At 46.5% G+C, this 27,343-nt stretch overlaps 2 protein-coding genes across 2 annotated transcripts; one reads left to right on the top strand and one right to left on the bottom strand.

The window, feature by feature from the left end:
• The first annotated feature begins 564 nt into the window (after positions 1–564).
• On the top strand, positions 565–21,572 carry stat6 (signal transducer and activator of transcription 6, interleukin-4 induced). Its single transcript, XM_076026385.1, has 20 exons — positions 565–1,121; positions 6,116–6,258; positions 6,422–6,566; positions 8,700–8,780; positions 9,117–9,297; positions 9,413–9,510; positions 10,377–10,525; positions 11,363–11,479; positions 11,588–11,755; positions 12,836–12,923; positions 13,046–13,168; positions 13,322–13,414; positions 16,232–16,435; positions 16,532–16,626; positions 16,707–16,840; positions 18,464–18,613; positions 18,870–18,933; positions 19,072–19,143; positions 20,403–20,456; positions 20,570–21,572. The coding sequence occupies exons 2-20, from the start codon at positions 6,125–6,127 to the stop codon at positions 20,634–20,636; spliced, it is 2,217 nt and encodes a 738-aa protein (XP_075882500.1). The 5' UTR covers positions 565–1,121; positions 6,116–6,124; the 3' UTR covers positions 20,637–21,572.
• A 3,969-nt stretch (positions 21,573–25,541) lies between these two features.
• mipa (major intrinsic protein of lens fiber a) lies at positions 25,542–27,343 on the bottom strand. Its single transcript, XM_076026396.1, has 4 exons — positions 26,615–27,343; positions 26,320–26,484; positions 26,144–26,224; positions 25,542–26,055 (listed from the first exon to the last, which is right to left on the bottom strand). Exons 1-4 carry the CDS (start codon positions 26,972–26,974, stop codon positions 25,870–25,872), a joined length of 792 nt encoding a protein of 263 aa, XP_075882511.1. The 5' UTR covers positions 26,975–27,343; the 3' UTR covers positions 25,542–25,869.

The raw sequence follows: 27,343 nt of genomic DNA, 5'->3' as shown, positions 1-27,343 counted from the left end.
AGGAATATTTTCTTGAGTTATTAGCTAATAAAGAAAAACGTTATAAAATGTTCTACCCTTTATCTGCTGTGTTTTACAAATTAGTTTGAGAACTTGTGATGCTTGGTGAAAGGAAAGACTTCCTTTCAGTTTTGTAAATACTGAAAGGACAAGTCTTTCCTTTAGGTTGAAATGTATTTGAGAATTAGACCATCCAGTTAAGATAAATGCGCTGTTGTCTTCAGGTGGGATGCCTAAGTTGGGCAGGTCCTAGGGTGGAGCCCTGACACAGTGCAATCAGTCCACTACTCCAGGTTGAGAGCTGGTAACACAGCTAAGCTAACAGCCCATGCTAACAACACATTTCTGACTGCCCTCTCGTATGTGCATTCCGAGAACCGGTCCTGTCGAGAAAGTGTGTTTCCCCAACATAAGTCGACCCCAGATACATCACGTAGAGGGGTCGACACCCACCGAGCGGCTCATTCACCCCCTCCCGCGGTGTTAGTTCCTGGAAGCTACGGCGTATCGGCGGGATGACGCAACACGACTCCGCCCAAAAGTTGAGCTTGTCCACGCAAACTGTTTTCTAATTCTGGCTCTGTTTGTGGCTGCTCTGTTCGGACGTGACGTCGCGGCCCGCTCACTCATCAGCGGATCGCTCAGAACCGGCCGACGAACACGACACGGGTCCAGTCCAAACTTTCCGCGGATGAATCAAACGTTTTCAGTTCCTCCACTTATCGCTCTGCCGAAGTCACGTGCACGTCGTCGGAGCCGCCGTCAACGTCAAGTGGAAGCGAGGTGCGCGCACGAGAGGGAAGTTGAGCTCAACCGCCTGTGCACCCGCGCGCCCGCGCACCTATCGAGCAACTCGCCGCTTTTTTCTTCTTCCCCCCCAAGACAAACGCCGAGGAGCCCCAGCTTACCGACGGAGCACACAGCTGAGTGATGGAGGCAGGGGGAGCTAAGTAGAAAAAAATACTTTCAATCATATATATATATATATATATTTTAAAAACAACAACAACAACAAAAAACAAAAACAAAGTGAAGTCCGAAGCCCTGGAGCGCTTTATGAGAGAGGACAACTAGGAGCGAGGACCGACTTCCTGCGTTTTCAAGAGTTATTTAAGGGGAAGGTGAGTGTGACGTTTGCTTACATGTTGATATTTCATATAAAAGGGTATTTAAAAAAAAAAAAAAAAAAAATCTAAAATCAATCGATGGCTGCGCAGCGGACGAGGCCTCGTCAGTTCCGACACAACTTGTGGCTGACAGTCGCAAGTGATCTTGGCAGCAACAAAAACGGAACAGCGTGCGACAGGATGTCTGTCTATCTGTCTGAATACTTGACTGACTTTCTGTCTGCCTGCTTGTCTGTCTGTCTGTCTGTCTGTCTGTCCCACTGGTATTTTTCAAAGTTTGCCACCCTCAACAACTGAAAACGTCTCGCTCGCTCCGTGGGACTGTGTGTCTAGTTTTGTTTTTGTAGGCACTGCACAGCCTGGTTAAGAGTGAGTCGGTTGTGTCCTTGAGGTCACTCCCTCTGCGGATCCTGCACCACTAAGAGCCATTTGCTCATAGCTGTGTTCCTGGAAAGAAAACAACATCTACACACACACTCGTCTTGCTCCTGTGGTATACACACATTTTTGTATTGACGATCCGAAAAACGTGGTCACAAGACTCACTTTCACTTTGCCCTGGAGCAAACCTCGCCTAATTGTCAACACAAGTGCACTACCCTGTGTGGGTTTTGCCAGCCTCAACCTGACTTGTGCCCACGTCCCTGGTGAGTGGCTACAATTTCCCAACCCAGCAGACGTCAGGGATGGATGGACACTCGTGTGTGCATTCTGGCCATTTTCGTTTCATCCCTGGTGAGTCGAGCCAGTTCAGAGTGGCCAGCGGTCCAGAAATTGCAAAGCCTGAGCAGTCAAAGGGCCGAGGCTGGCCTGTCACGTTTCCTGCTGCTTCCTGTGCGTAACACGCTACAGCTGAGATTCACCAAAGGGAAACTGTAAAGTGCGTTTGATCTAAAACTGGGCGCTGAAGGTCACAGAGACTCACAGTTTGGGGCTAAATAAAGAAAGTGAATATGATTTTGATGTTCTGAGATTTGAAATGTAGAAGAGAATCTGTCGGTGATTTCCCCAGAAAAAAAGTTGTCTGCGTATGGACGTGTGTGTGTGTGCGTAATTGTGTCTGATGAGCAAGCTACTCTAGAGTGTGGTACAAATTGTGTCACACTCTGTGTTTTCCTCTTAAAATTGTCAGTAAAAGTTTGTTGTGGACGCTGCCTTTTGACTCTACCGCATTCCGCAGTTGTTTTGGTCGCACGGCGATGTGATAGGTCGCCTCGTCATCGTCACAGTCGTCAGATGTATCAGCTGCCGAACCCGGTATTTCATTCACGCATTCTTGAAATAATCAAACAAAATGACTCTTGCGAAGCTTGCGATTACTGAGGAGGAGGCGGAGGATGAAAAGCAGTCGCTCCGTTTCATGTCTGGAGAATTTCAAACATAGCCAAAAACCAGAAACTGATATTGGATGCAATGGGCCATCATCAAAAGTCTGCAAAAACAGAATGCTGAGAAAGATAGAAAAATATTATGTATTGGAGTCCTGGGTGATGGAACTAGAACAATACACTCACATGAATGATTTGATTACACTGGGGAACAAATTGAAAGAAAAATATTCTGTTGAGTTAGATTTTTATGCTGTTTAAAACTAAAATTGGCACCAATGGGTGGCTGCTGCCATGCAAGATGCTGCTTGCCCCATTGGGAGCAATTTAGGGTGAAGTGTCTTGCCAAAGGACACAACGACAGACTGGGATGGAGCGGGATTTCAACTGCCAACCTTTCAGTCTTTGGGCAACCCGCTCTACCTCCTGAGCTGCAGTCGCCCTAAAGCAAAACAATTACTTTATCATAATTCTCTTCACACACTTCACTGTTCACTAGTCATACCATATTTACATTAATGTTCTCCAGTTTGTGAAATACATGGAAAACATCACTACAGACACTTACCATCCTGCAGGAAAGAGCCATAAGAACCATGTACAATGTCAGCTGCTTAGAACACACAGATCCACTTTTTTACAATCACTTCTACGGGAATTAACTGACATTGTATCTTACCACACGGTGGCGCAGTGGTTAGCGTTGCCACCTCACAGCAAGAAGGTCGTGGGTTCGATTCCAGGCCTGGGACCTTTCTGCGTGGAGTTTGCATGTTCTCCCTGTGTCTGCGTGGCTTCTCTCTGGGTTCTCCGGCTTCCTCCCACACTCCAAAGACATGCATGTGAGGTCAATTGAACACTCTAAATTGTCCGTAGGTGTGCGTGTGAGTGTGAATGGTTGTTTGTCTCTATGTGGCCCTGCGATGAACTGGCAACATGTCCAGGGTGTCACCCTGCCTTCGCCCTAAGACAGCTTGGATAGGTTCCAGCAGACCCCCGTGACCCTGATCTCAGGAAGAGGCTGGTATAGAAAATGAATGAATGAATGTATCTTACCAAACCGCGATCATTATGTATAAAAAAAAAAAAACAGACCATTACCAGAAAATATCCAACATGTATTGAGTAAACGGGAGGGAGCTTATCATTTAAGAGGGAAACAGAAGTTCAAAGTTGTAAACTTCGTTGAAAAGTTTCTGCATATCTATTACCGGTGTCAAATTATGGAACAATCAGGAATCAGGAATTTTTTTATTGCAGTTAGGAAGCCTTGTCAGTTTAGCATATTGGATAAAATAAGAAACACGTGTAGGGCCCAACGTTACGTCAGTTTTGCCGGGAAGCTAAAAATGAGCATTTTTTTTATCCAGGAGGGTGTAAACAGAAGGCTAAATATGCTGTTTCCTGAAGACCTACAGTGCATCTCTGCAACCCAATTTTTTTAAATAACAAATGTAATATGGGAACTTTAATGGTTTTCTTTCATGTCCATGTGATTGACCAATGGGATTTAGATTGTGTCTTCCGTCTGAACCGTGCTTCTGAGATTATTCTTGTTACTATTATTCTTGAGATAGTAACCTGCGCTCAGCGGGGATGGGATATTTTTTCTCCATATTCTTGTCAAAAGGAGGATGAGGCCATGGCTTGGGGGCAGTGCATAGTTTTGACATCATGCTGACTCTTCCTTTCTGTTTTTTGGGGGGCAGTTTTTTAGGGAAGTGCAGTTTAGCCTCTGTGACGAGTGTTGGATTGTGACACTGTGGGCGTGTCCCGTGAGTTGGACCGGCACGCCGCTTCCAAAGAATTACTCTCAGATGTGGCGGTGTGTCTACCAGGAAATCCCAGGAATTCTGCAGCCTTGTGAAGTCTTGTCTGTGAGAGGTGTGAGAGGAGAAATTTGCATAATTACAGCAACAACAACAAAAAAAATGCTACAGTGCAAAAGGTCAAGAATTATATTAACTGAAGATATAGACAAAAATAAAATGTCTGTAAGTATATACAGAAAAATAAGAAGCGAGATAAAAAAAAAAAGTAAGATATTTACTGGTAACGTCATCGAATGAGGAGGAGTATCGAAAGGATTCCTTTCTCCTCCTCTTCCTCCTCTTTCTCTTGTTCCTGCTGGTAAACAATGTCATCTGAAAGGAATTCCTCTCAAACGTCTGAATTCGGCACCCCATTAATCCAGCATACGAAAAAAATAGTTGGACTGCCCCTGCACTGACATAAGGAAAACGGTGGGCGAGAACTGTGAACATGTGACGTGGGATTTCCCATGCGACACACCATAAATAATAATGGAATTGGTAGTTGTGTCGACTGAAAGTCAGCGCTCAGTTTCACCAGCGACTTCCCTCGAGGCGACAGTGGTGAGTCAGTGTGTCTGTGTCTCCGTAGTTTGGGTGAAGACCTCAGGGTTTATTTTATGTATATGTATTACACTGTATGTATTATGTGTATTATACCAAAACTTGATTGACAGTGCAATGTCTGATTGCGGGGCTGTCCAGTCTCTGGAAATGTGCCAAAACTTTCAAAATATCAAAGCTTGAATCGATTTACTGACTCTTCTGCACGTCTCATTATTTTATATCACTGTAGTATTTCTGTAAAGATGAACAAAAACTTTATTATGGACCACTGCGTGGGGAAAATGTTAATCTCTGATTAGCCATTTCCTGGAGGATTTCATTTTTTTGATTTTTTTTTTTTTTTTGGCACAAATGCAATTTTTCAAGTCATAATATGCCACTGTGGGGGTTGTTCTTAGAGAGTTTTCTTAACTGACATACTGAGAGTTGGCAAAACAAAGGAAACATCTGGTATTTTAATGGTTCCTGCTCAGTCCTAACTGATCCTCCGTCCTCTGGAAGTCTTGATTCCTGCTGTGACTTTTTCCTTTTTAAGACTGGGATGGGGGTAGGAGGGCAGGGGGGAGTTGGCTGTGCATCCTCCCTTCCACGACGTGTGCTCCACTGTGCCGACTGGCTCCTGCTGCCGGTCAGTTGGTTGTGCAGACATTGCTACAGAAGCCAGACGTTGCTGTGACGAACAAGTGGCGCAACACTGCTTGAACTTGGCTCTAATTTGCAAATATTAAATCTACTTTATTCCTCTTTTTTTTTATATATAAATTAGTATACCACCAATACGGCAATACTGGTTTCCTGGAGCTGTCAGTAACTGGTCTGTGGCCTTTGGGTTTTTTTTTTTTGTATTGCAGTAGAATGAGGAACTTGGGATTTTTTTTTATCAGTACCTGTACTCTTGGAACCTCCCGCCTCTGCGGATCTCGAGTTTCTTGTATTGTTTGAATGCTCTCCTGTATGCAATGATTGAAACGCGGTGACTTTCATTTCAAAGTTTCATGGTACTTCCCCAGTGAAAACTCAAGAGCTAAACCACATGATGGGAAATATAGATTTAATTGTGTCTTTTAGGAATGCATGTCTTATGTATTTCTTTTAATTGTCACTTCAATTAAGGAAATAAACTTCAGTCTTTGAGTACAGTTTTTTTATGCCCCACTGTAAGCTACGCCAAGGCAAACTAAGCTAAGCTAACGGTCCTATTGCTCCAGATGAGTGTTTAGCAGTGACGACACAAGATGCGCGGCAAATATTGATGCGCTATGTGTTTGTGTGGTGTGTGCAGCCCTCCGTCATGGCTCAGTGGATGCACATGTCGCAGATGATCCAGTGTCTGTCGGACGAGACCATCAACAGCCTCTACCCTCCGGCCGCCTTCCCCATCGAAGTCAGGCACTTTCTGGCCGAGTGGATCGAGAGTCAAAGATGGTACGGTTTTCATGCACACAAACAGTCACAAAACACACCGGCGCATCACGTAAACACGTGCTGTACATAACGTGTGTGTGTGTGTGTGTGTGTGTGTGTGTGTGTGTGTGTGTGTGTGTGTGTGTGTGTGTGTGTGTGTGTGTGTGTGTGTGTGTTCTGGCAGGGAAGAGCTGGTGCCTGATAACGTGGAGAAGGAAGGCCAGGCTCGGGCCCTGCTGGAGCAGATCATCAGCCTGCTGCAGTCCATCGCCCATCAGAACGCCAACGTGGTGGACAAGATGAAGCTGATGCAGATCAGCAGGAACATGGTAAGGGAGGAAGGCAACCTGGAACCTTAACAACAGGACTGACGTTACTCCAGGGAGTTTGGCATTAAACCTGTTTCTGCCTAGTGACCTTTGTGGCATCCTGCGAGTTGATTTTTTTTGTCCACTTCAGTTACATAATGGAAACGGATATCCTTTCAACTAAAAAGTAAATCTTACCCTAATTCACACCAAAAGTGACTGCGGCGTGTTCGCAGCTATGTAGCCCGCGGCCATTAAAGTCAGTGTGCAAGTTCACAGCAGGCGTGGCGCGGGCACGTTTCTAAAGCCTCACAGAAGCGTGAAACCTCACCACTCTAGTGAAGAACGCCACCGTTTTTTACATAATTTTTTCACGCTTCACGCACAGCAACCGCGTCCGGCGTAGTAGGTAGAATCATTCAGGCAGGAAGTCAATGATCGGAAAACACGGATCCTGTTGGTTTTCATCATAATCGGATTATTGGTTTTTTGATCAAAATGAAGCAAAATACAACATCTGTGCCGAGGACAAAGCTGCAGTGGACGGGAATACAAAAAACTTGATTCGGAGAGAAATACTGATTGAAACTGTATGAAGACAAGTCCTGTAGTCTCATATTTCCCTCAGTGGATGCGTAATATGTGGAGAGCAAGTTTTGCATCCTTCGGAATGTGACAATCACTGGGACTTTTAACTTGAAGGACTCTCAGTAAACTGTGGCTCCTAAAAAAGGACTGGAAATAGCAGCAGCTGCACAAAGAATAGTCTGACTCTGTGGTCCTCTGTGCATTCGAGACCGATCTGATGTTTTTCAAAACACTATGTTTGAAAGAAGCCTTTGTGCTGTGAAATTTAAAAAAACAAACAAAACAAAAAGCAGTCTTGACTCCTGCCAGTCTGGATTCCCCCTCCACACTCTGGACTGGGTCGCAGCTGCAGCCGCTGTTCCCCAAAGTGACGTTGCAATGTACTGCTTCCCTGCGATGTGCTTCTTCTCCTGCTCGGGACCGTCACCAGGCAGGTCAAGGTGGAGTCAAGTGCTAAAAGGCGTTGGCGATCCGCTTGCAACATTGCAAGCTCAGATGTGGGCAGGAGTCTGACTTGGGGACTTGTCGGCGAGGAAAGAGGAGGTGTGGGAGCTGCAGCAGACGTCCTCCTCCTCCTCCTCAGATCAGTTCTCGCATGGTCTTAAGTTACAGGCAGCTTCCCGTTAGTCACGGTGCAAAACATCTCGTTGCTGCTGCTTAAGAGGTTCAAGAACTGCAGCAGTGATTGTTTTATTTTGAAGGTATTTTTTATTGTGTTTCCTTAGAACCGGTCGCTTTGTCTAAATTGAGGGATTTTGTTGGTAGAAAAGATGCTTCAGCGTCGCACTCAGCGGACTTTCAGCAGGAGCAGACTGGTATAAATACAAAGGATGGGATAAACGCTTGGCCCTGGGTGTTTGGTCAGGTGCCTTGGCGTTCTTTCACCATAATCTTACTGTTCTTTTACTTTGCTTGGATTAACTTTCTCTAGTCTTGACTTTGTTCCCACTAGATCGATTGTGTTATGTTTCATGTGAATTGTGTCACTTGGATTATTGTTAGATCTTGGTCTGCTCTTGGCCAAAAGGGTGATTGCAGTGGCTTGGAAAGAGGTGGATAGACCGAGGAAAGGTAGATGGTTTTCAGAATGAACAGCAACTCCGAAAAGATCACATATGCAATTATGGGTAGGATTTGCAGTGTTTGAGAACATCTGGGGCCCTTTTGTAAAATTTTCTTGCTAACACCCGGGAACGACCCATAAATCCTAACATAAGCTGATAAAGACGAGTCAGCCACGCCACCAAGTGACCCTTCTGAAGAAGGCAGAAGCTCTGGCCAATCATGTCAAGGTGGAAAAACAGAACCCTTGTCTGAACAAAAGAAAGACACAAACCTTTCTCCTCACTGTTAAGCGTGTATTTCCTCTGGTAATGTATTGGTGTAGGGGTTTCCTGTTTTTGTGTGACACCCATTGAAAAATAGTCAACTACATCGACGTGGCACTGAAGTCTCCCATGTATCATAGATATATTGAGCCTTGAACATGTAAGACATTTGGCAAGCGTTGCATGTATTTATTTCACTCATTCATCATTTTGTTTGTCCCCCCCCACCCCGCCACAGGGGATGTTTCAGCAGCAGCCGCTGCAGTTTGGAATGATGGTCAGGGACATTCTGAGGAAGGAGCGGGTTCTGCTCAGCACGGTGAGATTGTTTTAATAAATATAGTGAGTCAGCTGCTCTCGTCCTAATATATTGGAGGCCTCAGGGGCTAAGAGCTTAAAAAAAGGCTGCTTCCATTTTTATATTCTCAAATCACTAATAAAAAAGATATAGTAATGGCTAGATTAATAAGAAAATCCTGTTATCTGTGAAGTTCCAAAAACAAACCTATCTAGTAGATTTAGACCTTCACATAATAGATTGTTGTAGAAGTCTCCAGAAGAACAGCCTAAACATGCTTGTGGTGGGAGGGGGAGGAAGGGGTGGTTAAATAATGTCAATAATGGTCCTGATTATGATTGATGATGATGTCTGCAGACTGCTCAGATGCCCCAGACGTCGCAGTATGCGACGTACTCGAGCTCAGAGTCGTCCTACCGCATGCAGGATGTGGACCATCTGGTCCTGAAGGTGCTGGAGGTCCAGGACATCCGGCAGAAGATGCACCAGCTGCAGGAGGAGCTCAACTGGGAGAAGCAGAACTTTGAGAGTTTGCAATGTGAGACGAGAGGGAGACTTGTTGTTGCTGTTGTTGTTGTTGTTGTTGCCACGTTTGGCCCTCACAGTTGTGAGTTATGGGCATGTGGTGATGATGTCATGTGTGGTTTTCCCAGCACCGATTCAGCAGAATGGCCTGGACTCCTCGTCCGACATGCAGAAGCTGCAGAATCACATCCAGCAGCTGGAGTACAATCTGAAAGCAATGTCCTCGGTGAGTGAGTGAGTGAGTGAGTGAGTGAGAGAGCAAGAGAGTGAGAGAGCAAGAGAGTGATGGAGTGAGCCAGCAAGTGAGTGAGAGCGAGAGCAATTGAGTGAGCGAGGGAGTGAGAGAGCGATCGAGTGAGTGAGTGAGAGAGCGAGAGAGCGATTGAGTGAGGGAGTTACAGAGCGATTGAGTGAGAGAGTGAGCGAGTGAGAGGGCGAGAGAGTGAGTGAGATAGCGATCGAGTGAGTGAGAGAGAGAGTGAGAGTGAGCCAGCGAGTGAGAGAGCGAGAGAGCGATTGAGTGAGTGAGGGAGTTACAGAGCGATTGAATGAGAGAGTGAGCGAGCGAGCAAGTGAGAGGGCGAGAGAGTGAGTGAGATAGCGATCGAGTGAGTGAGAGAGAGAGTGAGAGTGAGCCAGCGAGTGAGAGAGCGAGCGATTGAGTGAGTGAGGGAGTAACAGAGCGATTGAGTGAGAGAGTGAGTGAGAGTGAGTGAGAGAGAGAGTGAGAGTGAGCCAGCGAGTGAGAGAGCGAGCGATTGAGTGAGTGAGGGAGTAACAGAGCGATTGAGTGAGAGAGTGAGTGAGAGTGAGTGAGAGAGAGAGTGAGAGTGAGCCAGCGAGTGAGAGAGCGAGCGATTGAGTGAGTGAGGGAGTAACAGAGCGATTGAGTGAGAGAGTGAGTGAGAGTGAGCGAGAGAGTGAGTGAGATAGCGATCGAGTGAGTGAGAGAGAGAGTGAGAGTGAGCCAGCGAGTGAGAGAGCGAGAGAGTGAGTGAGTTAGTGAATGGTGTGCTGCTGGTGCCCTCCACTGCCGCTGCAGCCGCCACCGTCACCGCCATGTTGACGCCTTTTCTCTTTGATGTGGTGCAGAAGCGCTTCCAGCTGCTGCAGGAGTGCGTCGACTGCCTGGACCAGTGTCAGACGCGGCTCACCAGCCAGCTGAAGGCCTGGAGGTGGGAGCAGCACAAGGCCACTATCGGGCTGCCCTTCGACGACAACCTCAACCCCCTGCAAACCTGGTGAGCCTCATGGCAGCGCCCAACCTGGGGGCAGGAGGGGGCGCTGTGTTTAGCCCTCTGTTTACAGCTGCCTGCCAAAACTGATGCATTGCTGGACTGTCCACTTTTGCACAAAAACAAAAGTGCTTTCAGAGGGGGCAGAACCAGCACCTGAGTCACGCGTGGGTTGCCCTTTGTGACATCAAAAGGGGCTGGCTTCCAGATTGGGTGTGGATATCCAAAACTGTGGTTCTTTTTTTCCCACCCAAGCCTGAATACATGTAAAAGTCATTTCAGACAGAATCCCTTTGTTCCCAGCCTTGTTAGGTATGGTGCACAATAAAATGTGGACATTGTTTATTTTGGACCTTTTCTCATTTTAAGAAAACACTGCCGAGATAAATATTCAATTTAGGACAATTCAGGACAATTTTAAAAGGTTTTCAAATGTTTGAGAATCGGCACTCTGGGCGATTTCGAGGATTGAAGCCAAGAAAAAGTCTAGTTTGGTTCAAGTGATTATTATTACTATTTTTTCTTATGTTCTGCTGAAGAAAGGCAGTGAAAACCTCAGCACCATGGAGCACTGGAGACAATGTGCTGGTTCATATGGGGATATGATAATAATGTGGGTTTGGCTCACAGGAAGGCAGCAGATGGAGATAATATCCAGCGAGGAAATTACTGAGGAAAGTGGGAAGAATAATGATCCCCAGGCGGAAAGGCTCTCCGACAGTCCAGCTGTTTTCTCTTTCTAATTGTTCATATGATGCTCTCCACTGCACAGTCTTTGCGTGTTTATCTGCATCGTCACTCAGCCGCTCTGTCCGTCCGACTGTCTGCCTGTCGCTCTGTCAGGTGTGAGCAGCTGCTGGGAGTGAACGGCAAGCTGAGGCAGGAGTTGATGCTGATCGGAGAAATCATCCCAGAGCTCCAGGAAAGACTGGCCAAGCTGCTGCAGGTTCTCATCCAGAGGTGCTCCCACTCTCCCCTCTTAACACACACTGACTTGAAATGAATTCCTTATCCAGGGGGTGGGAGGCAGAAAAACAACCATTTTTTTTATATGCTCCTCCCCTGCAGCTCTCTTGTGGTGGACAAGCAGCCCCCCCAGGTCATAAAGACCCAGTCAAAGTTCTCCACCATGGTTCGATACCTTCTGGGGGAGAAGGTGGCGCCCGGCAAGCCCGTGGTGCTGAAGGCGCACATCATTAATGAGCTGCAGGCCAGGAACCTGGGCTCCGTCCCCGGGTGAGTCACAGTCCTGTGGAGCGCAGCGGGGACGAATTCACTCCTGGCTTCTTTTCCTCTGCGAAGGAACACGAGGAGCCATAATATGAACCGCTGTTGCTCCTCCATCAAGTATTACCAGACAGGATCCATCCAGCCTCTGGCGAGAATTTACTAATAATAATACCTGAGATGTTCTACTTTTAGTGCTTGCTTTCCTGTGTTAGCTCTGGTTTCCTCTTCTGTTTTCTTTTCCCCAAACCAGAACCTTTACTTTGCGTTTGTGCAGCCGGAGAGTTATTTGCATGTCTGTATTGGTCTTTGATGCACTGGGGAGGTGCCGTGAGAAGCTTCTGGGCTTGACCCCCAGGTTCTGGGGAACTTTCTGCGTGGTCCAGCACCTTCTCCAGCTGTCCAAACACGTGCACGTCACGCTGACCGGCGGCTCCTGGTTTTGCCGCGTCGTCTGGAGCGAGTGCGGATGGTTGTTTGTCCTGTGATGAGCCGGCGGCCTGAGTGCAGTAGGAGCGCTCATAATGGACAGTGACTACCCATGAGGAGAGCCCATTGCGCTGCTGCCTTTCTTGAAAGCCGTCCAGGATGCACTGTCATCTGGCAGAGTCCCAGCCGAGCTCTCATGTGGGCGCACTCGCATTCCGGCGCAGCTATCGCGCTGCACGTCCGCTCCCGCCTACGCATGTGAACGCCCTGACATAACTCGGAGTCATATTTTTGATGAGCATTTTTGTTTTTGTCGACGTCGTCCTTCGTTGCCCTTCTTTGTCCTGATTGTCTCGCCTCCAACCTCGCATTACATCAGCCGGTTTATAGCAGCATTCCTCGCACCGGCTGAACCCGGCACTCCTGCTGTTTGCTGCTGCAGTGTTTTTATCACTGCGCGCAGTGGCTGCGTATGAGTCAAAGGAAAAAAGCGTCACCCCGCTTTATACTCGGCGCTTATCACGGCCAAAGTTTAATGATTAAATGCCCTAGATTTGCAGCGGCTGCAATCATGTTATTTTGAGTTCAGGGTTGAGGTTTGACACACATCTCTGCCCCCCCACCGACCCCCCTCCCACCCCCACCCCCATCCTCATCCAGCGACAACGTCGGAGAACTGATCAACAACACTGCCATCCTGGAGCACAACACATCCAGCAAGAGCACCTGCGCCACCTTCAGGAACATGGTGGGTGTCGCTCGGGACTTTGATTTTTCCGTCACCTCAAGCTTGTCTCTTAGGTGCGTTACGAGGGTTGTTGCTGTCTGTGTGTGTGCGTGTCTTGTTGTTGATGTTTTTTTTCCTCACAGTCTATCAAGAAGATCAAGCGAGCCGACAGAAAGGGCTCCGAGTCGGTCACCGAGGAGAAATTCGCTCTGCTTTTCTCCACGGAAATCACCATCACGGGCTGCGACACCCCCTACAGGATACAGGTGCGGTGTTTGCATCCTGCATTTGAATAAACTGCGGAACCGCTGCTCACACTCGACTGTGGAGTCGATTCTGTGGACGCGGATCCGATGCATCGCGCCATCGGTGCAGGCGACGCGATGCGGAAACTCACCAAGCGGTGTTGTTGGTTCCAGATGATCTCACTGCCGCTGGTGGTCATCGTGCACGGCAGCCAAGACAACAACGCCCTGGCCACCATCATCTGGGACTGCGCCTTCTCTGAGCCGGTGAGTAGCAGGTCGCTGGTCAGCTCCGCGTCATGACTTTGAATGTCTCTCCTCCCCCTGCTGGGCAAGTCGCAGTGATGGCAATTCCTTGAAGACCAAGGGTGAATTCCGATTCCTCCCTTAACCCTCAATCTCAACCCTCAATCTCAAAAATGCGCGCTCCCGCAAAGTGCAAGTTCTGTCCCGATTCTAAGAACGTCAAGTTGAGGGACAAGTTTAAGGGCTGTATCGCCGTCAATATTGAGATTCTCCAGCACCACCCTTGGCAGCAAGGGCTACCCAGAAGGCATTGCGTATTTTCGCCAAGACATCTTCGAAAAATGGCGATGAAAAAAGCGAGCTACAAATGGAAGTATTTTCTTAGTTAATAAAGATATAAATATTACGAAACCATTTTATTGTCTTAGTTTAAGACTTTTTTATGGATTATTGACATTGTTGTTGCGTAACATTTTTTTTTTTTTTTCACTTTACAATGCTTGTCAGCCAGACCGGCGGTCCTGACTTCACATTACTTGTATACCTCGTTGTGTAGCGATGGAGGACTTCTTCTTTTTCGTCGTCTTCTTCTTCTTCTTCTTCTTCTTCTCCTTCTTCTTCGTCTTCATCGTCTTCTTGACAGACTGGACGTAGCTTTGGCGTAAGGCCGCCCCCCACAGTCTGAAGACGTAACTGCACTTAAGGGGTGTTCCATTTCTGAGTCACAAGATAGCCCTGACACTTATTTTTGAGGGCCAAAGATTGAGGGTTAAGGGCAAGGGTTGGGATTGAGGAGTTAAGGGAGCAATTGGAATTGGCCCAAAGTTTCCAATCACGAGCTCTCAACCCTGACTGGCTGCCTCGTAAAAGTAGTTGTCTCTCTCACTCGCACGCACACAAACACACAAGTAGGAGTGGAGTTAAGGCAAGACACAATGCAGTTTTATAGGGAGAAAAATTAAACATCCTCACACACGTCATAACAAACTAAAGGCAGTCTTGCACTTAAAAGGAAAGAGCATGGTTGTTGTTTACTGCAGTAGATGAGCCATCAGAACATTTAGGAGGGCCAGTGTTTTCTGACCCCGGGTCTTCATCTGGACAGAAAACCGGAAGCAGCACATTTTCTCATCGGCTTTAAAAATGCTACGGCTACACCCTGACGAACCTTTCGTGGTCTGTGTTTTTGCACGCGTATTTGTCAAAGTTCAATTATTAGAGCCATTTCCTGGAAATGCAGACAGGCAGAAACAAGTTTTCTTTTGGCAATTGTGTCACCTGCCGCTTCCCAGGGACTTTTATATTTTGCCAGTGCTTAATTCAAATCATCTTTAATTTATGAATTGAATGGAACATTTTGTCAGGCGTGTTCATACATTAGATATTGCAAAAAAATAATAATCATAATGATAAATTGCTGTTTAGTTTTGTTTTGTGTTTTTTAACTTGTTAGTGTAAAGATAAGTAACGCTTTGAATTCGGCACCATTCAGCACCACTGGCTGATGAAATGTGCTTCAGGAACCATCATGATCCAGTGGACAGAGTGCAGTCAGCCCCTATATGGACTGTGAGGGCTACAGAAAACTTGAGCACTTTAATAACCGGAGCTAAATGGTTCAGAGTTTCGGTCCAAAGTAGCTGCTAAAAAAAGAAGTAAATAAATAAATGATGGCAATTTGATCAGAATTAAATTTGTGGGCAGTGACTCGGCTAAATGAAAACCGCTTATTTGCCTTGTGTCCATTAATCTTAAGTGTTTCCTGCCACTGCAGATGGGTTTACATGAATGCAGGATGACAACATAAAACTTTAGAGAAGAAAATATTCAAACTTTTTTTTCTTCTTCTGATGTTCAAGATGGAAACAGAAATATATATATATTGTACATGAGAACTTAGCCAAACGTGTCTTTTATTTTGGTATGTACAGTTTTGTCTGCACCTTCACCAGTTCACCAAATATAGTGATGTGCGTGCTACCTCTTAGAGTGGGGTTTCCTGTTTGTAGAGCCTGGAAGTAGTGTGATGTGGTCGCTGAGAAGTAGGCAGATTTTATAACTAACATTTTCTGCCTTTGGCTGACTCCGATTTCACCCTGTTAAACCAGAGCCAACAAGTCTGCACGATCAGAGCAGCAAGAAATTAGTTTGTTGTTGTTGTTACGTGACTTTATTTTATCTACTGGTGGTGCATCTGTGCCTCTTTTTGCGCATATGTGTATACTGTTAGGAACTTTCTTCTTCTTATCGTTATTATTATTATGGAAGTTTATTGATTAAATAACTGACAATATTATCATCTATCCATCCGTCCATTTTCAATACCCTGGACAAGTGGCCAGTTCATCACAGGGCCAAATAGAGACAAACAACCATTTGCACTCACATGCACACAATGTAGAGTTTCCAGTTCACCTCACATGCATGTTTTTGGAATGTGGGAGGAAGCCGGAGAACCTGGAGAGAAGCCACGCAGACACAGGGAGAACATGCAAACTCCGCACAGGAAGGTCCCAGGCCAGGAATTGAACCCACAACCTTCTTACCATTTCTAACCACTGCGCCACCGTGTCGCCCACAGTATTATCAGTAGAACAGAATTAAAATAGAAAACACAAAAATGCCATACATGATACCACCCCTTCAGAAAAATGTTTGTGATGGGTCCCTCTGGTGGCCTGGAGGTGAACAGCATCATAAACCGACCATCTGCATGGATTTTGCTGCTCGTCTTAAATGATTTGTGATCACAGCCTCCCTCCAGACATTCTCTCGTGTGTGAGTTGAGAGAGTCCTTCTTGCCTTCGTCATGCAAAGCCCCTTTGTCTCCGCCACCAGGACAGAGTGCCGTTCGTGGTGCCGGAGCGTGTCCCCTGGAGGATGATGTACAGCACTCTCAACAGCAAATTCACCTCTGAGGTCCAGACGAGCCACAATCTGGACCAGTACAACCAGCACTTCTTGGCCCAGAAGATCTTCAACAAGCCCGACTTTGCCGACGACTTCAGTAACATGTCGGTCTCCTGGTCCCAGTTCAACAAGGTGGCGAAAGCGAGCACACGGGGAAGCCCCGGCCGCACATGTACGCCGACGGCGGGACGACCTCTAGACCTCACGGTGCTTTTGTAAACCTTGCAGGAGGTTCTCCCCGGTCGGCCCTTCACCTTCTGGCAGTGGTTCGAGGGAGTGATGGAGCTCACCAAGAAGCATCTGAAGAACTACTGGAGCGAAGGGTAAGGGGATCGCCTCGGTAGGACGCGCCCCACCCTCTGCACCGCGCTCACTGAGTGTCTCCGATGTTTGGATGCGCTAGGTTGATATTTGGCTTCATCGGGAAGCAACATCTGCACCTCATCCTCAAGGACAGACCCAACGGGACGTTCCTGCTGCGCTTCAGTGACTCTGAGATTGGAGGCATCACAATTGCATATGTGTCCGCGACGGAAAGTAAGTCGTTTTGGGGGGGGTGGTATTTATTTTGGGATTTTATTTTTGGTTCCTGAGAAAATGAAACAATGCGAGATACACGCATGTGCCGTTGCAGCTTAGCTAATGTGGCCTTGAGCCGCCTTACTCACTCTGTCTCAGTGAGTGAGTGAGTGAGTGAGTGAGTGAGTGTTTGTGTGTGTGTGCTAAAAACAAAAGTTCAAATCCACTCCGTGTTATGATAAGATTGTGGTAACTGCTATTGCGAAAATAAATTAGTAGAGGAAGAACTCGGAGAGCAGAAGCTTCAGCCTCCACTGTGAGGAGCAGCTGCAGTCGTGACATCAGCGCTTGACTTCATGGAACAGGGTTCAACTAGCGAGCAAACCTTCCCGGTAAATCGCTTAGTACACAAACACAGGATGCAGGATGAATGGAATGCAAAAGCCATCGCTGACTTGCAGCAGCACTCTGTTGTTTTAAAAGTTAAAGTGACAAATCTGTGATTTCCAGAGTGAGCTTTTCAAAGAAATCAAGTTCAGCGAATCGTGTCAGCAGTCAGCCGTTCTAAGAGTTTAATTTTGAGAAATCCAGGTTGTATGAGTTTTATATTATTATTTTAATATATTTAAGTTAACCCTTTAAGCGCCAGAATGTTTTCAAGAAAATACAACAAACAAAGATTTCAAATGGCTGTGACTTGAAATTGGTTAGAGATAAAGCCATACTGTAATTGAGAAAAATCTTCAGTATGACCCAAACTTTGTGAAAGGGGTATATTTTTTTTTGTTTTTGTATTATGTCAGATGTCAGGGGTCTGTATGTCAGATCCCTGTCTCCACCATACCCCACAGGCTCATCAAAATGTTTTATCCACTTTTGATAATTTTCCACATATCTCAAACAGACCCCAGCCATCATCACTGTAATTTACCGGGTGGCCGCGAACATCCCTGCTGCCTCCACCGGCACTGGCTGGGCGTTTCCTCCCACTAGCTTCTAGCCGATTACTCCCACTACACCCTGGCCACGCTGAGGCGAAGCATGTGCTGTCGTGGGGCATGGACTCGTTGCCGCTGCGTCACTAAAGACGCACCGGCAGACTCGCTCTCACTGGACGACTGAACATCATCGTCAGAGTGCAAATATTCCTCTTCGTTATCTGAGTCAGACATTACTTGACGAAGTACTTCGTCAACAAACAAACCTCTCGGCGATGTATTCTCAGTAAAATTCGCTGTCTCTCTCTCTCTCTCTCTCTCTCTCTCTCTCTCTCTCTCTCTCTCTCTCGCTCTCCGCTCCCACTACAACCACTTCCTCGTCTTCTCGACTGAGGCTTTCTCTCTCTTTATACTCGTATACACCCCCCCAAATGCTGCTCAAATTGAAGCCACAGGTGTCTGCCATCTCCTGGTGTAAAGTGGAAACTACTTTTAGCACCATATTTGCCACTATGGCCTGTTTAATTCATCAATGATGCTTGTCGCAATCTTGCGACCATGGCGCCTAAAGGCTTAAAGAAAAAAAGGCCGGCTCCAAAAAGACAAGTTTTTCTTTTCTAACGAGAGTCCAACGCGCTCTCTTGCAAAGTAAAATCTGTGAGACTGGGAATGCATGACCTCACTTCACTTGTTCCTTTGCCAGATGGTGGACAAAAGATCCAGAACATCCAGCCGTTCACCAAGAAAGATCTTGAAATCCGCTGCCTGGGCGATCGCATCCGAGACATCGGCCACATAACGTACCTGTATCCAGAATTCCCCAAAGATGATGTATTCAAAAAGTTCTACACAGGTGACATTTTCACGCACAAAATACTTTTTAAAATATATATATATACATATATATATATATATATACATATATATATATATATATATATATATATATATATATATACGTATATATATATATATATATGCATATATATATATATATATATATATATATATATATATATATATATATATATACATACATATGTATATATATATATATACACACACACACACGCATAGACAAACAATGATGGAGTCTGTTTTTCTTCCAGAGCCTCAGCCAGTGCCTGTCGGCTGTGGCTACATCCCCATATCACTCCAAACCAGAGTCGGCATGTAAGGAACTGTTTGTGAAAACGGATGTGGGCGACAGTGAAAACTGAGATACCCTGTTAACGTTCTGCCCCTGTATGTATGTGTGTGTGTGTGTGTGTGTGTGTGTGTGCGTGTGCGTGTGCGTGTGCGTGTGAGCAGGGTAGCAGACTCAGACACACCCAGCATGCCTCCCCTCTCCGACAGCTCTCAGAACACCGTCGATTTTTCCATGTAAGTGCGTTTCTCTTCTTATTTTTACGTTTTTATCACTTCCTCCAATTCAAAAGTGTCGTATATATAGGGTGTTTATATGCTTTATTATAGTTCAGCTCGACTGGTGCGTCAAATAAATCCTAATGATCATATTTTAACTCGTGAAATCATCTGGATGTATTTCAGATTTGGATTTATTATAATCTCTCGTCTATCAGTGTGACAGCTCAGAGCCACCGCACGTTAACATGCAAGCACAAGACAGAGGTCGCTCCCAAGCCGCAGCTGCTGTTTGGGCATGCCCATGCCTTTGTTTCCACAGCAACACTATTCATTGAGCGAGAACACATCCTTGTTGTACCATCACCAGCTTCATTCAAGTTGTTTTAAGTTGTTGGATAAAAGAAAACAATGTGTGCTAATGTCTGAGATGATATTGTGATAGAGCCTCGGTATTTACTTAGACAGTTTAACACTATGTATTCAACTGCTCGACGCCGTCCTTGTCGACCAGCTTTTGCCACAGAGGGTGACACGTGTAAAAAATACTGCTTTCGTATTTGACCTCAAGTGTTTCAGGCGGAGCCCTTTTGAAAAAAGATCCTCCTGTAAATGGGACTACAAGTCTCTTCAGCATCTGGGAACATTAGAAGGACAGACTGTTCCGTTCAATTTAGCTCAGATCTTTATTGACATTCTGAGTCACGCAAACAGCATATTGCATATTATAAAATGATACGTGCATATTATAAATTGATAAACTGGGAAGATGAGACTGGTCGGGTAGCAGCTGTTGGAGTTGAACAGCTGCTGATGACACGAGGGGAAGGAAACTGTCTCGGAGTCGTGCGCGTAGGATTGATCCGGTCGCACCCCCCAGAGGGCAACCATTGAAACAAATGGTGCCTGGGGTGAGAAGTGAGTCACTGATGATGACGAACACTGTTTTCTTTGTGTTTATGTGGGGCGGGGGGTTTGTTTGTGTTTTAAACACATTTAATTTTATTTTGTATTCTCTGGAATTTCTTTACTCATGATTCCTCAGAAGCCAAACATAAAAGGACAGTTGGACCGCTGTGTCCCAGTTTGAAGGAACTGTTTCAGCTGTTGACGACTCTACATTGTTGGCAGGCTGTTGATTTTTTTTTTTTGTTGCTGAATGTCAGATTGTCGGCATCTTTAATTTGACTGAGACAAGCTGGTCCAACCCGTATGTTCGCTGTGTTGAAGCTGAGTCTAATTGCTGTAATGCCTTCCCCCTGCGGTTTCCTGTTTAGGCACCAGTTCCAGCAGCCCTACAGCCCCCAGGAGCCCATTACACCAGACATGATGTAGGTGGACCTCCACGTCACTCGATGAAATCCTAAAACCACTTTGTGTGAGCGAGCTTAAATGCCATTCTAATGTCTTCTTCTTCTTCTCCTACTTCTTCTCCTTCCTCCAGCCCTCCAGGAGACAACATTGACATAGATATTGACACGTTCCTCCAGAATCTGTCACCTGATAACTAAGGTCTCCGTGAAGGTTGTCAAAGGGCATCGGCGGCGATCCAAAAGTCACACGTGCTGGACTGAGGCTGGGACTCAGACGCCCAGTTGGATCTCTGGCTTTTAGCAGCAAGTGCGGACAGCACAGTGAAGGAGGGGTTGTATTACGTCATGAAGTCCCGACCTCGCCCTGCTGATACAAAAGAAACCTTGGTCCCTTTTTTTGTTTGTTTCCTGCCTTGATGAGAAACATTTGATACCTTGGACCTTGTGATCCCCGATTAGCGCGACGGCGCGATTGAACGAATGTGAGCGTGAGCTTCGCGAGTGTGATGCTTTCACAGCGCCACCGTCGCCCCCACTTTTGCTGGACTTTCCGACACGGCCTCCAAATGCACAGCTGAGCGACACCAGGCAGGCAGGCAGGCCGAAGAGGAGGCGCGGGTGTGACTTTCCTTCCTCTTCATTCATTGTCCGTCCGCAGCTTTGTTGACCAAAGAGCCGGAGAGTGACGCTCTTCGCTCTGGGACTCGGAAGCGCTGAGAGACAGATACTGAGATGGACAGAACCTGTACAGGAGGCCTGCTGGGCCTCACGGCCGGTATGGATTATAGACGAGCATGGCACATTATATATCCTCACAGTACAAACATAGTTTGCATGGCAAGTCCCACCTGGCCTGTGGTGGAATGGGACAAGGTCTTTATTGAAACTGCGAAATCTAAACCCTCCTGAGTGAGTTGCCTTTTCTGTCCTTACGTGTTGATGTGTTGTTTTTTTAATTCTCTGTTGTATGTACATATTTCAATATCTTTTTGTTACACCTGTTCGCCCTTTTCATGACTGATTTCAGTGACATGGTTCAATTCATGTGCTGCCGAGGTTTTGGTGAACCGAGCGGGCGTTTTGTCGTGGAGTGTTACTTCAGCCAACGCTTGATCAATAAAACAAGTGGCTTCACTTGTCTCTTGCTTTTCTTTTGGGATTCCTAGGGGTGATTTCTGTGTTGGTCCGTGAATTTGAGCCCTTAAAAAATACATCAGTGTCAGGGGTGTGTATTGGCAAGAATCTGGCGATACGATACACATCACGACGATACAGGGCCAGCAATACGATATATTGCAATATATTGCGATACTGAGAGCATAACGAGGGTTTTTTTGAGTTTTTTTGAGTTTTTTAAAGAATTTATTTGTCAGACTAATAACTGTATGCAGGTTCAAATTTCTCAGGTATTTTTGTTTCAACTGCTCACTGGCTACTGTGCTGCGCTTAAAAAAAACCCCGTTGCACGTCTAACCCTGCTGAGAAGTTGCGCCACTGACGGTATCTTCAATGCTCTCTGTGAGGCCAGATTTAGGCTGTGAGCAAAACATTGTATGTGCGTCATGCCTGCAAGTCTCGCTGCGACAGCCATGCTCGGTGCATTATATGACTGACAACAACGGGATCTTTTGCATCTAATCCCCATTCAGTCACAGCTTTGCATAGCTCGGGTTTGCAGTACATGGGATTTGAGATTCCAGTGCTCATCTATGTGGTGTGCTGTCAGAGTTACGTACGATTGAGTCGCTCTTGAAGTCCAAGCGTCGCATGTCAAAGTGACTCTCTCTGCTGAGTCCAGCACCGTGGCTTTGACTTCCCTGTACAACTTGGGGAGAGCGACGTCAGTTATATGTTGGCGGGAGGGGATGTTGTAACGGGGCTCCAATGTCGCCATCGTATTACGAAAACCTTCATTTTCCACAACAGACAGGGGGCGCATGTCTTTACAAATAAAACAAAGTACCGACCGTGTTATTTTGTTTGCTCGAGCTGAGCTCGCTGGTAGTTTGGAAAAATGTACTTCTTCAACTGTCCGTTGTGCTGCATCCAACGTTAGCCTGCTGTACCGTTGCTCCCTCATGATTTCTTGTTACATGCGCTCTTAAATGTGTCGTAAAGTACTTAACTGTAGCCAAGCAGATTTTGCAAACTGAATAGCTCTTATCCAAGTCCTTCATTCACTCCTTTTTCCGAAACCCAAAATATTGCCATACATCAGCTTTGAAAGCTGCTGGAGCCGGCTGGATGCTGCTGTCATCCTCGGCCATTGCTGAGTTTTTGAGTGTTAGCAGCTGGGCACTGCTGAGCAGAACACCAGCTAGTGGTCGGAGGTTAACTGCAACACAAAAATGAACCAAGCTGAGCGTATTTTTCATGTTGTTTGTTAATTAAAAAATCGATACAGCACTTTTGAATATCGATACAGTATCGTGGGAAAAAATATCGCGATATTTTACTGTGTCGATATTTTCTTACACCCCTAATCGGTGTTATAGTTGGGTTCTCTGCCTCACCTGAAACTGCCACGTGAAGCGTTTAAACAAGACACTCTAATATAATCGCTGAATTATTATTTATTGCTAATTTAGAGTTGTGAGGTCATATGGTCAACAGTTAACAGGTGAGAATGCAGGGCGTGAGGAGCAATTATTGTTTCATAATAATAAACGATACAGAATAGAAAACTGTTGTTTTTGCCGCACAACTCTTTCTCTGCTCTGAGTTTTTTTGTGTCTTCTTGTTGCACTCGACACAATACAATTGTTCACTTATTGAATACAGTCTTTATAGTCTGTATAGTCTTTATATTATCCCCCATTTTCACCAAGGTTCCAATATTATTGCCGCATGCTTTCATGGCGAACATTGGACAAAGCTCCAGGAACAGGCTCTGCATGCAGCTCCGTTCGCTTTCTTGTTGCGAAGCGTTTGAAGCAGGTTTCGTGCGTAAATATGAAATTGTGGCCTCTCCACTGTAATTGTAACATTATTGAGTTGAGATTTTAGTCCAAAGGAAGAAAAGACAAAAAGGGATTGGAAACAGAAGACTTTTCAGATTTTTTTTTTACATAAAAAAATAATGAATCAGTGACATGATTGGGAAGGGGGTGTCTGGTGCTGTGAAGGCTGTCCATTGAGAACATATGAGTCAGTGATGTCATAGTTGGTTTCACTTCCACAACCCATCAGCCAAAGAGGAGACACTGAATAGCTTGCACCTTGTATTTCCTATCCATCCAGCCTCAACAATCATGAAATGTAATTTTTTTTTTTTTTTAAAAAAAGAAAAGAAAACTTTACACTGTACATCACAATGTTTTTTTTTCATTAGAGCACAAATTCTATTTTTTTTTTTTAAACATGTCACTAAAATGTAAATTCTACTCAACCACTGCCAGGGAAATCACACTGAAAAGGAAAAAAAAAATATGCAAAGGAAGCAGAAAAACAGTAAGCAGCCCACGTGTCTGGTGTCACGTGACCTCTCTGGTGACACGCCCCCTTTCCTCCACCCCAGCAGCGGTGGATGTCCCCTCATTAGAGCAGAACAAGGTGGCTGCCTTGCAAACAAAGGGGGGAGGTAGGGTGAGTGAAGGAGGGGTGGAGGGGAGAGGGGACACCGGGCACGACGTGGAGCTTCTTCAGCCTTTAGAGTTCATTCTCTCTTCTGGAAAATGGTTTTGTGGGTGTGTGTGTGTGTGTTCGGGGGAGGTAAGGGGGACAAAAAAAGAAAAAGAAAGGTGTACATGTAATCACCCTGTACAAACACGCGTGAGATCTCCTGTCCAGAAATGTCAGTGAGGGGCGCGTTCGATAAATCCGTCACTCCCCAAAAAAAGGCCGCCCAGCTCAGCGTAGAAAATAAAAATTTGAGAAGGCGCCGGAAACAAGCCACCACACCTCATGCACTCTTTGCTTTCTAACCCAATGGAACAGAGACCCTCCACTCGTGTCAAACAACACAGTCCAACTAGAAAAAAAATTGCTGGGGCAGGGAAGGGCAGGGTGGGGCAGCAGGTGCCCTCCTGTTGTTGCAGTAAAAGTAAAAAGTTAAAAGCAAACCAACTAGCACACACCTGTACATGAAATCTGGGATAAGTGCTGCTGTGAAAAACAAAGCTTGTGCCAGACAAAATAAAAATGTAACGCAAAAAAAGCCACTGGAAAAGTAATCCAGATGTAGTACAATCCTGCAGGTTTGAAAAATAAAGTACATATTTCTCAATAATTTGTAACCTGGATGAATACTGGTCTTAAGAAAAAAAGACTAGATAGCTTTGTGTTCTTTTTATTTTAATATAAATATGAATGTGTGTGCGTGCTTTACTAAGTGACGACGCAAACCTTCGACTGCATTGATCTGGCTTTGACTCAAGGGCCCAAAAGATTCTCGTCCGATACAGGAGGATGATTTTAAACCTGAAATCTGTTTTTTTGTTTGTTTGTTTGTTTATTTGTTGGTTTTAGCTTTTTCAGCAGTATTTTGGCGTGGAAACAGCCGCATGAGAAAACCAGAGTGCAGACGGAGGTTTGTGGCAATGGAGAGATCACAAATCAGTCAAAAACAAGCGCACACACCATACAAATACACAGGTACATGCATGCACACTCACTCTTTGATTGCCGCACTAACACACGCACACACACACACACACACACACACACACACACACACACACACACACACGCACGCACACACTCACAGAAAACTGGGGAAGAAAATAAAGAGAAACCGAGCCAAATAAATATTGGTAAAGTACGAACACGTACATGTAATTTACCCAAAAAAGGTCATAAAACAAAACAGATCACGCTGGATCAAAAATTGGAAAAGTATGCGGAAGTCCACTGTTCTACTGTAGCTTCACTCCTAGCTGAATACAAAACAGGGAGAAGGTGGGGAGAGGAGGAGGGAGAGAGCAAGAAGGAGAGGATAGAGAGGCACCCCTGTCCTGAGAATTTTTTTTTTTTACAGCCACCTGATTGGCCAGTGGGTGACTCACTCCTGACACCTCAGGGACAAGGCGGGTGGGCGGGGCTTCCTTAAGGGGGCAAGTCTTCTACTGAGCCTCCCTCTCTATCCTGCAGTCCTAAGGGGTGAGGAATGGGAGCATGGGTGAGGGTGGAGGAAAGGAAAGGAGAAAGGAAGGTAGGAAGGGAAGAAGGAAAGAAGGAAAGAAGGAAGGAAGGATGGGGCAAGGTGAAATCAAACTGGGGCGTGGTTGCCCTTTTCACTGTAAGTCAGTAGGTCCAGTTCTGGATGCAGGGGGGCATGTGTGTTAGCATGTGTGGAGCAGGAGAAAAAAAAAAGAGGGTTGAACAAGCTCAGGGATGGAGAGCAGGAAGTGACGGCGCAGATGGTGACTGGGGTTCAGGGGATGGGGGCCTTGAGAGGTGTAGGGGGGCGCGTCGGTTCTTCGGCCACGTCTTCTTATAGGGCCTGTGTCTTGAGCTCGATGGGCTCCCCCCTGGTCTCCTGCTGACCCTCGGCCTCGGGAGGCCTGATGCCCTTCAGCGTGGCGAGCCTCTCGGAGAGGCCGCGCATGCGGGGGAAGAGCATGAAGTCGTAGAGCAGAGCGCCCATGGCGCCGCCGATCATCGGTCCCACCCAGTACACCTGAGGGGGGCAGTAGAGGCCTTCGGTGAGCACAGTGGGGATTGCAGTCTACAGTTTGCTAATAGACTCATAGGTGTGATTTTCTTACCCAGTGGTTGACAAAGTTCCTAACCAGGACTGCGGGGGCGAAGGACCTTGCTGGGTTCATTCCGGCTCCGGTGTAGTACATCTAGGACAGAGATAAATCAGGCATTTTAGTGCTGAAAAGAGTGCGTGTGGGATATAACTGAACCGTCAGTAAAAGCCCCCCAGTGAAATCTTTACCCCGAGCAGATGTCCCATGAGCACAGAGAAGCCGATGGCCAAGGCGGCGGAGCCCAGGCGTCCGTTGCGCCTCTCGTCAGTCACGGCGAAGATGCAGACGACGAGCTGCAGGGTGAGGAAGATCTCGATGGTGGTGGCCATGCCCAGACTGATGCCTGGTTGCAGCTGGAAAAGAGTGGTGCAGAGTTAGTGCAGGTCACAGTCAAAGATCATCAGCATACAGTAGTTTTCTTTGCGTGAAAGACATTTTGTTGCGGATGCCAGGGAAGTGAAGGAGTCTGCAAGGGTGTCTCACCGTGTTGAGGGCCAGGTTTCCCCTCATGTTGCCAGGGGTGACGCCGTAGAGCACGGCGGCGCCGGCCAGCGCTCCCAGACACTGGGCGATGATGTAGAAGAAAGCCCGGAACAGGGACATCTGGGAACCGATCAGGTAGGCGAAGGTGACGGCCGGGTTGATGTGTCCTCCGCTGATGTGGCCGATGGACTGGATGAGGGTGGCGGCCGCCAGCCCAAAGCAGAAGGCAACGTGGAGGACGTTGTGCGGGCCGGTGGTCCAGCGGAGGGCCGCCCCAAGCCCGAAAAAGACAAAGAACATGGTGCCGTAAAACTCGGCAAACACCGCCCGCCAGAAAGACATGGACCTGAACTCCCACATGGTGGCAAAAAAAGGTCAAAGAGCAACCTCTTAGAAAATTGGAGGGATGGAAAAGAAACAAAGAGATGGATGGAGAAGGTTTTTTTGTTTTCCCGCCCGACGACAGCGACAAATAATCAGGAGTTGCGCGCCCCTCAAACAAGAAGTGCCTGTCTAAAGCTACGTGTGACGACACGCAAAATGCTCAACATGAAAGTCGTCCGCGAGCTGTCTGGATTCTGATTTCTGTCATAAAGGGCTCCGGAGTGGAGCGACGCGCCAGTCTCTGTGCATCGATGTGCCAACCGCGCTGGTTGTCAGTGGAGGAACACGGGAAGACAAACGTTAAGCATGTCCTGCAGACATTCAGCCTCTATTAGCAGAGCAGGG

The sequence above is a fragment of the Nelusetta ayraudi genome, unplaced genomic scaffold (genome assembly GCF_046127955.1).
Source record: "Nelusetta ayraudi isolate G7.1 ecotype Tasmania unplaced genomic scaffold, CSIRO-AGI_Nayr_v1 ptg000019l, whole genome shotgun sequence".
In the NCBI taxonomy this organism is placed as follows: domain Eukaryota; kingdom Metazoa; phylum Chordata; class Actinopteri; order Tetraodontiformes; family Monacanthidae; genus Nelusetta; species Nelusetta ayraudi.
Note: the sequence above shows the minus strand (reverse complement) of the source record. Positions and strands in the feature narration are given on the sequence as shown.